This window comes from Thermobia domestica, chromosome 4, assembly GCF_964235325.1.
Source record: "Thermobia domestica chromosome 4, izTheDome1.hap1.1, whole genome shotgun sequence".
NCBI lineage: Eukaryota > Metazoa > Arthropoda > Insecta > Zygentoma > Lepismatidae > Thermobia > Thermobia domestica.
Genome location: NC_137457.1, coordinates 23,508,991 through 23,523,598, shown reverse-complemented (window position 1 = coordinate 23,523,598; position 14,608 = coordinate 23,508,991). Strand labels below are relative to the sequence as shown.

The following is a 14,608-nucleotide window of genomic DNA, read 5'->3' as shown; positions in this document are numbered from 1 at the left end:
TTACAATTATTTTATTAATATGTTCAATCCTTTGAGGTTAGAGACTAGAAATTTGGTATTTATATTTCTCATTGAAAATAATTTGACATGTTTCAGTGTTTTTTGACGTTATAGTAAAAAGGAAAAGAAAAGAGATGGAAAAGAAAGAGGGTGGGGATTGTAATTATTATAATAACATGTCGATATCTGCGAACCTCTGAAGGTTAGGAGCATAGAATTTGGTATTTGGACTTTTCATTTGAAAAAATTAGGTATGTACTTCAGCGTTTTTTTATGTATGTCTTAGAAGGGAAGAAAATTGGCGGGGAGAAAAGACTTTTATATCTCGGAATCCTGGAATGTTAGAGAAATGAAACTTGTTATTTGAACAAAACTTCGTTATGAAATGAAATCCTTGAGTTTTAAGTCCCACGCTTATCCCGGTTAGGCTAAAGGAGACGGTGATTATAAGAAATAAATGAAATGGTGGAATGAAGAAAGTGGGAGGAAACGGGAAAACCCCGAGAAAACCCACGAGCACGGTGTTTGTCCACCACAAAGTCCACACGGCGCGAGTAGGGATCGAACCAGGGACCCCAAGCACCGGAGGTGAACGCTCTACCACTGAGCCACCGCACCCCCTTAAAAATTCGTTATGTTTGCAGGCATATGATGTGCGAGGCCGTAGACCGAGCAAATGTGTGGGCTGGGGGGAAAGCCCCCATGTACTCGCACTGAAATTCGGTATATCTCGGGATACCGGATACATACTACTTGATATTTGAACTGAGATTCGGTATGGTTGTAGGTTTACGAGGTACGAGGTCATAGGCCGATCAAATGAGATATCAGAGGGTCTAAGGGCAAATCCCCAGACATTTCTTTTTAAATTGATTATGATTAGAGGCTTTTGTGGTGCGAGGCCCTAGTAACGGGGTCTAGTGGCGAAGTTCCCAACTAGCCGAGGTCTATTAAGTATATAAATGTATTTGCGTAATGACTGGAAATTGCATGTATGCCTGTGGACAAAATTGCATAAGAAGCCACGAGAAATGACAATCCTTTAAAATAAAAATTTTAAAAAAGCCACCAAAATGTACTCTTGATATGAGTTGTATATTATGTTTACGCAGGGGCGAATCCAGAACGGACTCCTGGAGGGGCCGGATGGATTCTTAGCGGGCGGTTGGGGATGCTAGCAGTGAAAAATTACTTAGATGATCTGAAATTGCCACAAATTACTACTAAAGTACACTGTTAATGGTGGCGCTGGGTAGGGGTGAACGACTTTTCGCCCTCCCCCTGGATCCGCCTATGTGTTTACATGAATGATATAGCTCCTTATACAACCTATGCAGAGTTAATAGTAGTGGATTACTAATTACAAAGATACGTGTTACTGCTCGAGGCTCCATATGGTATTTTGTATACATTAATACATTGATTTTGATACCTTAATTGCCATTTAAAACTTTATTTCTACTATAATTCTTAAGTCTATCTGGAGTGGTACGGTCACAGAGAAACGTATTTTTAAAGAAAGAAAGAAAGTTTATCAAGAGCAAGAGAAAGAAGTTGCTCCTTAATTTGATTTGATCTATATTTTATGGGCTGTTCTATTAGCAATGGCCTAGCCCATCACGACTAGGAAATGGCCTCATTCAGTGACCACAATAACTCAGAAAGAATTAGGAAACTAAGCAGCCTGAGCCTAATGAAGAAACTTGTGCTTGAGACTGTTTCATCCCAGCATTTGACTAGTGTTACAGAAAACAAAGGACAAATTTTTCCACTAGAATCGAATCTGACAATGAAATTGCTCTCACCAAAGTCGACAGTTTTACTCAATCAAATTTGGAGTAATTGTGACATATTAAGGCACGAAAACCAAATATCAACAGAATGAAGAGAACTCAAGGCTGTCACACGATAACATACCAAAAGTGTCTTAAAATCTTATTTTAAGCATAGGAATGAAAATCACTTTGTCAATAATTTCGAAAATTTTGCTTATTCGGAACACCCTAATTTTCTGACACAGAGTTTCGGATCCGGATCCAAGATCCGGCTTTTCGGGTCCGGATCCAAGATCCGAAATTTGAGATCCGGATCCAAGATCCGAAATTTGGGATCCAGATCCAAGATTTGTTTTTTTTCGGATGCGGATCCAAAATCCCAAATTTCGGATCCGGATCCAAGATCCGTTTTTTCGGATCCGGATCCCAGATCCGAAATTTCGGATCCGGATCCAAGATCCGGATTTTCGGATCCGGATCCAAGATCCGAAATCTCGGATCCGGATCCAGTGTCCGGATATCCGGATCCAAAAATATCCGGATCTGGCCATCCCTAGTTTACATGTTTCTGTAGCAAGAGTAGTAGACAGGTCTGGAACAACATTCGGCTTATACTCCTGTACCAAAGCTTTTTAACAGGAGTCCAAGCCCGCGGATGTCGCAGTGAACACCATTCCCGGTGGCCAAAAGGTCTATCACCGGAAAAAAGTAAAATTGCCCACATCTTAACGGAATCACTTTTAGTATTTACATTAACATTTTACTAGTCTTGCAATAAATCCTGTAACACACTAACAATTAACATTTTATTTTTCAGCCATTAAAATGGCGAAAAATAAAACTAAATTCCAGGACTCGTGAAAGGCCAGTGGAAATGGGTTATTAGGTCCAACGATCCATTTAAATCAGGTTGTAAACTCTGCAGAACTGATTTTGACATTTCAAATATGGGAGCTGGATCATTGAAATCTCATGAAAAAGGAAAGAAACATCAAATAGCTGTTAAAGCTCTTAATACACAATGTTCGATTGTAAAGTTCTCAAGCAATGTTAACAAGGAGCCTTCCTGTACAAAAAATTCTACAGCGTCTTCCAGTTCAGTAACTGGCACATCATCTATTCCAGTTGTTCAGGAGAAAAATGAAAGCCCAGCAAAAACTAGTGTTGTAATAAAGAGTTATCTTATCAAAGATCAAGTGACGAAAGCAGAAATAATCTGGACATTACACAAAGTTACGTCATGCATCGGCCAGAAGCCAAGCGAGTGCAACGGATTTGTTTCCTGAGTGTGAAGTCGCTAAAAATATGCAGTTATACAAAGACAAAATAGGTTATGTCATCACTTTTGGATTGGGTCCATATTTCCAACAAACGTTACTTCGTGAACTGCAAAATTGTGAATTTTTTGCAGTATCGTTCGACGAAAGCCTAAACACTATCTCACAGAAAAATCAAACGGACTTAGTAGTTCGTTTCTGGCACAGTGACGAAAATAAAGTTTTAACACGTTATTTAACATCAATATTCCTCGGACATGCTACTGCCCAGAATTTGTTAAGTGCATTTATAAATACTTTCAAGGACAAGGGTCTCGATTTTTGTAAGTTACTTCAGGTTTCTCTTGATGGCCCCAACTTAATTTGAAATTTCTGAGTGATTTGAAGGCCTATCTGAGTGAAGAAAATGGTGAAGGTCTACAGCTTTTGGAGACAGGAACGTGCTCTTCACATATTGTTAATGGGGCTTTTAAGACTGCGCATACCAAAGCTGGTTGGAATGTGACAGAGTTTTTGAGAGCGTTGTACTATTTATTCAAGGACTTCCCTTCAAGAAGAACAGATTTCATGGCAGCATCTGGAACAGCTGTTTTCCTTTTAAATTTTGTTTTATTAGTTGGGTGGAGAATTCTAAAGTTATCAACCGTGCCATAACTATGATTCCTGCCTTAAAAGTTTATGTTGATGCAGTGAAAACAAAACCTCCTGAAACATCAAACTCCTCTAAAGTAAAAGCCCACATCTCTGATGTACTGTTGCCTGCTAGATTAGGGTTCCTTCAGTCCGTATCTGTAGAACTAGAAGAATTCCTCACTAAGTACCAGACAGACAGTCCATTACTACCGTTTCTATGAAATGACCTAAACACGTTGATTCGTAGTTTGTTAAGCCGCTTCGTGAAAAGTAGTTAAAACTTCAAGAAAACTGACCTCAATTGATGTTTTTGATAAGGACATCTTAAAAAAACTTAATCTAGTTGATGTTGGGTTTTCTGCGGTTACATCGCTTAAAGGAGTGAATGCTGATATGGTGCATTTGGAATATTTAAGATTTTGTTCAGACCAAGATACAGCACGAAAACTGTCAGATTTCAGTTACAAAAATGACAGATTAGACGTTTTTCTCTATGAACTTTTAAGTAAAGAAGGTGTCTGCAATGCGTTTAAAACATTCATGCATAAGATATGTACTTTTCCATAGCAACGCAGCAGTGGAAAGGAGTTTCTCCATTAACAAAGAGTGCATTGTTGAAAATCTCCAAGAGGAGTACTTGATTGTCCAGAGAAGTGTTGGTTGCTGTGCGTGTTGCTGATGACATACGTAATACGAATATCACAAAGAGCATGGTTCAGTATGTGAGGAATGCATCAAGCAGAAGAAATGAATATTTGAAAGACCGCGGTGAAAAAGAAGACAGAGCAGCTCGAGAAAAGAAAGATATTAGGAAGAAAATAAAAGAGTTGAAATTAAAGAAGAAAAGAATACTAACTGACGCCGAAGCAGAAGTAGATACGTTGGAAGAAAGGCAAAAAAAGTTAAAAGGGATGTTGAACTCGGCGCTACTTGAACTATGTTGAACTTGAAGCTACTGCACATTTTTCTCAACTGGCCTTCTGATAGGGGCTATTTTAATTAAACATTTTCTTGTGTAAATTGTTTTGAGAACCTACATTTCAATCAGTTTTTTCTTTTCATCTTGTCACTTAAAGAAACTATCACTTGCCATATGCATTCTCTAATTATTACCAGTTTTTGTTAAGAACTATATAAAATTGCATTAACTTATACGTGTTACAATAAATGTCACTGTACTGAATAGACCTGGAAAAAAGGAAAAGTAAACCTTGAAAACCTTGATAAAACCTGGAATTTGAAAATGAACATTTGTAGACACTCTATATTACAATCAATTATTGGAGTTTCAAACGTGTCGTAATCTTTTTTTTCCTTCTTCTTCTATCGGTATAGTTGTGCTTGCCGGTAACACGCTGAAAAGTAAAAATGCAGTCTGTGATAAGAAAGAAATTTTACAATATATGCACAATTGATATATCACTTTCACTAATAATTTGAAATACCAGGTAATATGTATGATTTGTTTCAAGCTTTTCTATCTGCGTAAAGCACACCATGGATCAAGGGAGTAGACCATAGATCCCTTGATCCATGGTCTACTTTAAGCAATGATCTATTGCACATGTTGAACTCACTAGAATCCGTTTATAGTTTTCTCAGACTTACACCGATGTATTGTACCCTCCTTAATACAACCAAACCAACACCAAACTTGATATAACTCATTTAAAGTTAGTCTGCTTGTATTAATACCAATGCGCTGCTTAAGAAATCAGAACGTTTCTACCCTTTTTCCATTAATTCTATGTTTCTAGTGGTTTTAGATGGCTATTAATAATGATGTCCCATCTATTGTCCAATTCCCTTTGTCTAGATTTAAACGTGGATTTTTATCCTTGTGAAATACGATTCAAATACATTTATTTCGGTTAACTACTTTGAGTTTCTTAATTTGCATTAAAGATATCTTGATAGACCTAAGTTGGTTGGGTCTTATTTCTTAACTTCTCTTGAATGTCCCTTCACACTATTAACAGTTTCCTTTGGTCATGCCAATGTAAGATTGATTACACTTACAAGCAACCCTGATATACACCTGGGGCCACGGTGGCTCAGTGGTAGAGCGTTCACCTCTTGTGCTTGGGGTCCCGGGTTCGATCCCAGCCCCCGGCAAGTGAACTTTGTGGTGGACAAACACCGTTTGCGTGGGTTTCCTCGGGGTTCTCCCGTTTCCTCCCACTTTCTTCATTCCACCATTTCATTCATGTCTCATCACCGTCTCCTTTAGCCTAACCGGCATAATCGTGGGACGTAAAACTCAAAGATTTCATTTCCCTTATATACACCTGATAATGTTAACAGATCTAAGAAATAATTCTTGTAGAGTGATAAAACTTTTTCTATATTTTCCGGTGGTTTGACAGGCACATTGAAATCGCATTTTCTGGCCACTTTCGTTGTAATCTGTATGTGAAATCTGGTCATAATGAGTTTAGTTTCTTCAGTACTTGTAAACGCGAAATATTTGAAATATTTAATAGTGTAATTTTTAAAATTCTATTTTGTTGGTTTGTTTACTTTCAGATGAAGATAGAGCACAAATGAGTTATGAATCTGGTGAGAAATGCTTGAGTATTCTGGGCTTTACAAAGGCTGCACGAATCCCCCGCCATCTTGTACTTGGAAAAGGAGTTTTATATGTTGTGGGAAGAAGAGGGGATGAGGTAATTATTGTGGAGAATAGATGTATATAAAAGATTTTAACAGCTATTATTGTACAGTCACCAGAGAAAGTACATGACGAGGCGTTCTGAGTAGTAAGGGGGAAGTAAGCAACGTGACTCGATGTTGAGTTGGCCCTTACTATCCCCCGGAACGCCTCGTATTTATCCCCTGTTTGCTTTCCTAACACGTCATATAATTTTATAATTACTGACAGATGTTACAGGGTACATTTTAATATATATATATATCAATGCAGTTACCTTTGCACACATGGTCCTCTTTGTTTTACTTTGTGTTGATATTTTGACTCGTGCTAAAGTATAGCTTGATATAAATTTGATATGGTAATAGTGCATCACACCAGAAATTGAAAGTCGTCTACGCATCGTTCTGGCCAAGATTCTGTAACAAACGAAACGAATTATTGTATTTTAATGAATATAACTAAGGAATTTATAGATAAATCTGTAAATGTACACTCACTGACAAAAGAATTGAAGCACCAAGAAGAAATCGTCGAATTCAACTGCAACTCAAGATCGCATAGTGAAAGTCTATCGCGGTTTCCTTGTTTCAATATGTTACATAATTTACAGCATTGCAATGTAAAATTATTTTCCTGTATATTTATTTCCTTAGGAAGCTGCGATTGCGTTGTCTGCTTTGGCTCAAGCTCTCCAGGAGCTTGATATGGTAGCAATTGCTAGGAAAGTGTATTCCAGGAATACTCAACCACTGTTAGGTGCTTTGTTTCCGAAAGTTAGAGACAACTATGAGGTATGTATTCTGCTATTTCACAAGAGAAAAATATCTTTAAAATATCAGTATATTTGTTAGTAAAATTAGAAATGGGGAAGCTTGCGTATAAGCTGTTTATTTTTAGTTAGTGATGGTGCTGATATGCGTTACACAGTTATGTTGAAAGTTGGACATGTTTGCCAAAATTTCTGTCTCATCCTCGCCCCTGTCGTATTTACTCGATTGTAAACTGACTTATTCTTTTTTTCTCTTTCCTCAAAAAATGCCTCTCAGGTTACAACCGATATCATAAACACAGTGAGTATAGTAGACATCGCTGTTTATCGAAGCAATGGGAAAAAATTGAGAAAAATGTCATCAGAAGTTTTTGCTATCGTTCAGACTCAGTGTGGTCAAGTCGGTGGATTTTCTTTTAATTGTAATATGTTCTAGTTTTTATATAGGAGGAAATGCAAATGCTATATCGTTCATGTTATGATTTTCAGATATTTTAAAAGCATTCACAGCAAGAGAAATAAATTTCTGTCAAAAAAAAAAAAAAAAAAAAAAAAAAAAAAAAAGATTTAGAGAATTCAATAACAACTGGCAACATAATTTATTCCTTATGCTTTAAATGCTTCATCGGCAAATTTCGTTTTCGTTTTTGATTTTTGGGTGGTCGGCTTACAATCAGCTTTGAATCGAATATAAATACGGTGACCATGAGGAAACCCAGATTAAAGCTAATTTCTACGTGTCCGTCAGTCCACATATGACTAAAAAGCTTAAGTAAACAATGCCAATAAATTTCAACCTAAAAGTCATTAATTTGGACTTATTGAGCAGTGTGAAGCAAAATACTTAACGCGTTGCGCCCGAGAACCGAATCACTAATAGTGTTCAAATTTCGCACTGTCATAATGGACATGGATAATGATATTTATATTGGAAAACCTCTCGAATTTAGTAGTGTTTTGAAGAAATAGTGGTTTAAAATGTTCTCCATTTGGATAACTCTGAAATGTAGGTAGATTTGTTTTTTATAGGCATCCAAACAATATATGAATGCCCTGTATATATTAGTGACCTTCTGATGAGACAACAAAGAAACACATATTTACTGAGCGTCGCTTCTTATCGCACATCACCACTGTCTAGAAATTGATACCTTTGCCCTGACCAAACAACGAAGCAGCACAGACATTGCTGATGTCACATTTTGTGTCGTAATCGACTCGTGTAGGATTCATCATTCAACACTATACCGTTTCCGAAGTGCTAGAAGTGTTCACGAATAGTTTCTGTACCGCAGTAGAATTCTTCTCTCAATGTTTCACTATTTGGCCGTTATCGACTATCTCACTTCTCTCAGTGTCTCACTATTTGGCCGTTATCGACTATCTCACTTCTCTCAATGTTTCACTATTTGGCCGTTATCGACTATCTCACTTCTCTCAATGTCTCACTATTTGGCCATTATCGACTATCTCACTATTAGGTAATTGTCGATTGTTTCATTGGGGACACGGTAGCTCAGTGGTAGAGCGCTTACCTCTTTTACGTGAGGTTCCTGGTTCGATCTCCGACCAATTAAGTTCGTGGTGGACAACACCATGTTCGTGGGTTTCTCGGAAACTCTCATTTCTTCTCATATTCTCTTTCCACCAATTCTTCTATCTTCATTGCAGGGTTCCTACTGATCAGGGAAAGTCAGGGAAATTGCTGCAGGTCAGGGGAGCTCAGGGAAAAAGACTGGAAATCAGGGAAAGTCAAGGAAATTTTATAAATGAATGTATAAAAAGTATCGTATCTTCAGATTAATTGATTGCCAGACGTTTGTGGGTAGCTATTAGTGATCACATATGGGACGTTGCTGAGACTTTTATGGGAGGTAAATGGAATGTACGTATTAGCAATTGATTACTACCTGTCTCTAGAATAAATTTTCTCATATATAAATATTTACCGTTATTTATTCCTTATTTTTATGTCAACATCATCCGAAACATGTCATGAAAGTCAGGGAATATCCTGTCAAAGGCCAGGGAAAGTCAGGGAGAAATCAAGGAAATAGATTTCTCCAGATCAGTAGGAACCCTGGATTGACCTGCCTTAATTATCCGTTTTCCTTAGTCTACAGTACATAATCGTGGGACGTTAAACTGAAAGATTTCATTTCATTTCGACTGTCTCATTATTAGGTCATTATCTACTGATTCACTGCCTATTATTAGCTGCCTCACTGTTGGGCTGTTATTCTCTCAATAGCCGTCTTGGGTGCCACATTGGAGATATTTGTATAATTTCATATTATTCCACGATTTATCCCATAAAACCGTATAAATAGTTAGTTCCCGTCACTTTATATATCGATTGTAAATCAAAAGCAAAAGTCCCTTCAGTTTGTTGTTACGTTAATCTTCATATTTATATATATATATATATATATATATATATATATAGTTCAACATTCACGGTTATGCACCGAGGCTAAGGGAGACGGTGGTAATGAGATAGATGATAATGATGAAATGACAAAAGTGGTAGAAAACGGGAGAACCCCGAGAGAACCGACGTATACGGTGTTTATCCACTATAAAATTCACTTGACGAGAATTTGAGTCGAACCAGGGACCCCATGCGCCAGAGGGAAAGCTGTCTACCACTGAACCATCGTGACCCCCAAGATTAAGTTCACGTTCATAAGCTGTAGAGCGTAGATAATATAAGGACAATTTAGAAAGAAAGAAAGAAAACAAATGCACGGGTGGAACTTTGATTTCTTGTTTACCGTGCGGGTGTGTTAACCAGTACATTACCCAGTTCGTTCCCTGATCAGCTACTGCCTATACTAGTCATTTCCCTGATTAGCCACTGCCTATACTAGTTGTTTCCCTGATTAGCCACTGCCTATACTAGTCGTTTCCCTGATTGGCTACTACCTATACTAGTTATTTCCTTGATTAGCCATTGCCTATACGTCATTTCCCTGATTAGCCACTGCCTATACTGGTTGTTTCCCTGATTAGCTACTGTCTATACTAGTCATTTCCCTGATTAACTGCTGTACTAGTAATTTCCAACTTTAAATTGTGTGACGTGGGAGGGCGGTTTCACTATCTGAGAAAAGTAGGAAGAAATATACTGAGGAATGGAGAACAAGTATTGGAGTGGATCCACGAGTAGTTACCACCGAAGCTATCGATTAGGCTGTCAATATTCTTATTGGCCTACCACCATTGTCTTTTTGTCAACGTCAGGTATCTGCCAGCTCATTCCCCTCAATCAGAACAGGTGAGCAGAAAAGTTTGACGTCACAATGCACCCAGTTGGAAATGACTTGTCTATATTATGAACACCTACTGATGTCACGGATGTTCTGTAATGTACACTAGTTTGTCCAAGCATAATAGGATTTCCACAATCCATGTGGTTAAGTGTACTGTTAACAGACCAGCATTGTAAGTCAGAGATCGATGGTCAATTTATACATATTTTTCATTCTTTGAACATCATTGAATTCACATTTTGAAAAAAAATATATATATATGTATTTCTTCCACTTATCATGTAACGTAGATTATACTTTTAAAGATATATTTTTTTCACAGTGCCTCGTTTTTGTGGAGCTACCGTATGCCGAAGATGTCCGACATCTTACCTTCCCTTCATTAATCTCGGAAAAGAATAAGCCAACAGCGGAACAACTCGAGGCCATTGATAATCTGATCGATAATATGGATTTGATGACAGCTGTAGCGTAAGTATTCTAGAAAAGAATTCTTGAGAACCGACCCAGCAAACAGCTTCCCTTCCCTCCTGGAGTGCTAATAATGTTGCCAACTTATACGTATTAAAGTTACAACTGTAGTTGCGTGATAGGCCTATTCCAAAATCTACATTTAGTGCCACGGTTACATCAACTACTATCATACAGCATTGTTCACATTTTCTTTTTGTTCATCATCATAGGTATTCTGCCTTTATTGGCAGGTCACGTGCCGCAGCTGAGAAGCTTCCATGCTCCACGGTCTTCCGCTAACCTTTTCGTCTTCACGTATGATCTTTCTGTTTTTATATCATCCATTAATTATAGTCTCCTTCGCCCCCTCCCTCTCTTCCCCGCCACCATACCCTCTAGAACGTCTCTCATGATACAATTATAATAAAAAGTTAAATTCTTTTTGTTACTATTACAAAATAAGTCTTTTGTAATTAGGGTAGGCTTTTTGGTTCCCAGATGCCTTTTCCTGAAGGGGGCACCATACCTCACATATACCTTCTCAGCTGTGAGGGAGAAAGGAATACTTTCAGGTAAATTCTACTGACCCTGTTTGTTTCTCCTTTCTTTAAGCTTCAGATCCAACGAAATTTCAGCATTCGACGAACAATTAACGAAAAATTAGCACAATCAATCAATTTGTTCCTTACCAATGACAACGGTCACACGAAAGCCTGCAACTGAAAGTATCCTTTCAGAACATTATTCCAAACGAAATGTGTGTCACTACAAAGTGTATATTGAATAGTAATCAGCAAACATGAGTTCCCGTTAGCCTAGAATTACCAAATAAACATTATCAAATGCAGAACATTCTTTCAGAAAGAGTAACTTTTCATAGAACAGCAGGATTTTTTTTCTGAATTTTGAAACTGCTTTTTTTTTCTATCTTATAATTGTTTTGACGACATTGAAGTTCTCCCGTTTTAAACAGGAAAAAACTTTTTTTCTTGATTCGTTGTTCAGGCTTTCTTCAATTGTAAAACAGATGATGCTGAATGTCAGCTTAGTTTTAACTAGTGTTGCTCACGAGAGGAGAAATTTCTCGTATTGTGTTCTCTTTGAGATGAGAAGTATATTTGAAAATTCGAGACGATGAGAAACATGAGACAATTCTCGTCTCATTTTTCAAGAAGAGACAAGAAACTTCTCGGGATTTGTAGGCAAAACTAATGCACCAAAGTCTTAGATAGCAAACACTATGATTCATATTATAAAAATGTAAATAGGTAAAACGATTTACGAACATAATAAAGAGCATTTGTCAACTTTTAAAGATATGCAGGTCATTACACAAAATACGCTAACAATAAATATAGTTTAAATGTATTACAACACGCTCTTTGTGGACCTCTTGTGAATCGCAAGGCTTCTTATAGCTTCTAGATAATATTAAGAAAAATGAAGGCATAGATTTTATACATAAATTTACGAAACGAAACTAGCAATTTTCCGACGCGAGACGAGAAAAGCTTTCCGAGAATCGAGACGATACAACCTTTCTTCCAGTCTCATGGGAAACATTAGTGATCGCCACTTGGATATTCTATTCACGTCACATTGGTTTAGTTATCTCTCGTTTTGCATATAAAATGTGAAAGCGAACACACTTTATTTTTCGAAGAGTATAATGTCCGCACCGACTGAGCGCAATATTATATGAAAACGAAAAGAACCTATTGATAACAAAAATGGACTATGATTATATGCTTTTCAAGAAAAAGTATTATACGAACACACGCACATACTTATATTATAAAAAAAAAATCGATGTTAAAATATGCAATAGATTCTTTCGTTATACACAGCAAACACAATTTGAAACCTGGTACAGCTTTATTTAAACAATCAAGCTCTCTTTTTATAGAAGAATGCTGAACATAGTTCCCGTCCACGTGATATCAGGTTCAATCCAGTATGAAACACACACCTCTGGAAAGAAGTGAGCAATGATTCAGGTAGCGTTGTGATATTAGATTCTCTACTTTATATTTTCGGAGCGGATGGAACTAGTGATGATGTCAAGGCCCGGGCAGGAGATTTATCCCCCATGAAGCTACGACAGTTTCCTCGGTGAATATCTCCGACCGTGCTTAACGACTGTTATCAGTATTTTCTCTACTATTTTCATCCCTCACCGATGGAACGTGGTATTATAATCCCTGAGTTAGTACTACTGCTGACACAAGGGTGCCTGTGTACTCGTGCAAGCGTAGTGTTGGGCGAGCTTGAAAGGGGATCTCAAGAACCATTCTTACCAGTAGATTGTGTGATTCAGGGAGATAAATGTTTGTGGGGTATTCAAAATAAAGAGTAGTTTTAGTATACTCTGTACTTAATTTGTAAAAAAGTCTAAATTATACCGTGCTTGTACTCTTCTGTTTCTATGAGGGCCACGGTGGCTCAGTGGTAGAGCGTTCACCTCTGGTGCTTGGGGTCCCGGGTTCGATCCCAGCTCCCGCCAAGTGAGCTTTGTGGTGGACAAACACCGTGTGCGTGGGTTTTCTCGGGGTTCTCCCGTTTCCTCCCACTTTCTTCATTCCACCATTTCATTCATTACTCATCACCACCGTCTCCTTTAGCCTAACCGGCATAACCGTGGGACGTAAAATTCAAAATTCATTTCATTTTCTTCTGTTCCTGTTAACACTATCACCTTCATTGGTAGCTGATTGCGCGTGTCCAGTTGAACAATGATGAATATAAAATTGTTGCTAATATACATCCCTTGTAGTCGAACAAATCTTTTTAACTTTTTTTTTCTTCTTCATGCTACTATAAATACAAGCACTTTCAATTAGGCTTTTTGCAGAGTCAGATGCATTGTAAAACTAGTTTTATAATATTGTGCTTTCTATTGAAAATAAATCATGAGATTGTTGTTATAATAATTAATTTCGCATATAAGATTAGACACTTTTTAACTTACCACTCAGTTACTTTAAATTCTTGGTAAGCAGCTGCAATATACTATTATAAATTTGAATTACTTTTCTGCTTGGATTAGTGATATCATCCGACAGTGTTAGCCCAAACAAGATAGGTTAGTGATATTATGCGACAGTGTTAGCCGAAACAACATAGATTAGTGATATACGACAATGTTAACCGAAACAACATAGATTAGTGATATCATCCGACAGTGTTAGCCCAAACAACATAGGTTAGTGATATCATGCGACAGTGTTAGCCGAAACAACATAGATTAGTGATATACGACAATGTTAACCGAAACAACATAGATTAGTGATATCATCCGACAGTGTTAGCCCAAACAACATAGGTTAGTGATATCATGCGACAGTGTTAGCCGAAACAACATAGATTAGTGATATACGACAATGTTAACCGAAACAACATAGATTAGTGATATCATCCGACAGTGTTAGCCCAAACAACATAGGTTAGTGATATCATGCGACAGTGTTAGCCGAAACAACATAGATTAGTGATATACGACAATGTTAACCGAAACAACATAGATTAGTGATATCATCCGACAGTGTTAGCCCAAACAACATAGGTTAGTGATATCATGCGACAGTGTTAGCCGAAACAACATAGATTAGTGATATACGACAATGTTAACCGAAACAACATAGATTAGTGATATCATCCGACAGTGTTAGCCCAAACAACATAGGTTAGTGATATCATGCGACAGTGTTAGCCGAAACAACATAGATTAGTGATATACGACAATGTTAACCGAAACAACATAGATTAGTGATATCATC

At 37.4% G+C, this 14,608-nt stretch overlaps 1 protein-coding gene across 2 annotated transcripts in view; it reads left to right on the top strand.

The window, feature by feature from the left end:
- The window catches only part of Ku80 (X-ray repair cross-complementing protein 5 Ku80), a 76,406-nt gene that overhangs the window by 41,282 nt on the left and 20,516 nt on the right, over window positions 1–14,608 (top strand). For both annotated transcript variants that reach the window (XM_081755335.1, XM_081755336.1), the window contains exons 8-10: window positions 6,212–6,351; window positions 6,992–7,129; window positions 10,702–10,850. In XM_081755335.1, coding sequence (XP_081611461.1) covers window positions 6,212–6,351; window positions 6,992–7,129; window positions 10,702–10,850 — 427 coding nt within the window. The remainder of the gene's footprint in view (window positions 1–6,211; window positions 6,352–6,991; window positions 7,130–10,701; window positions 10,851–14,608) is intronic.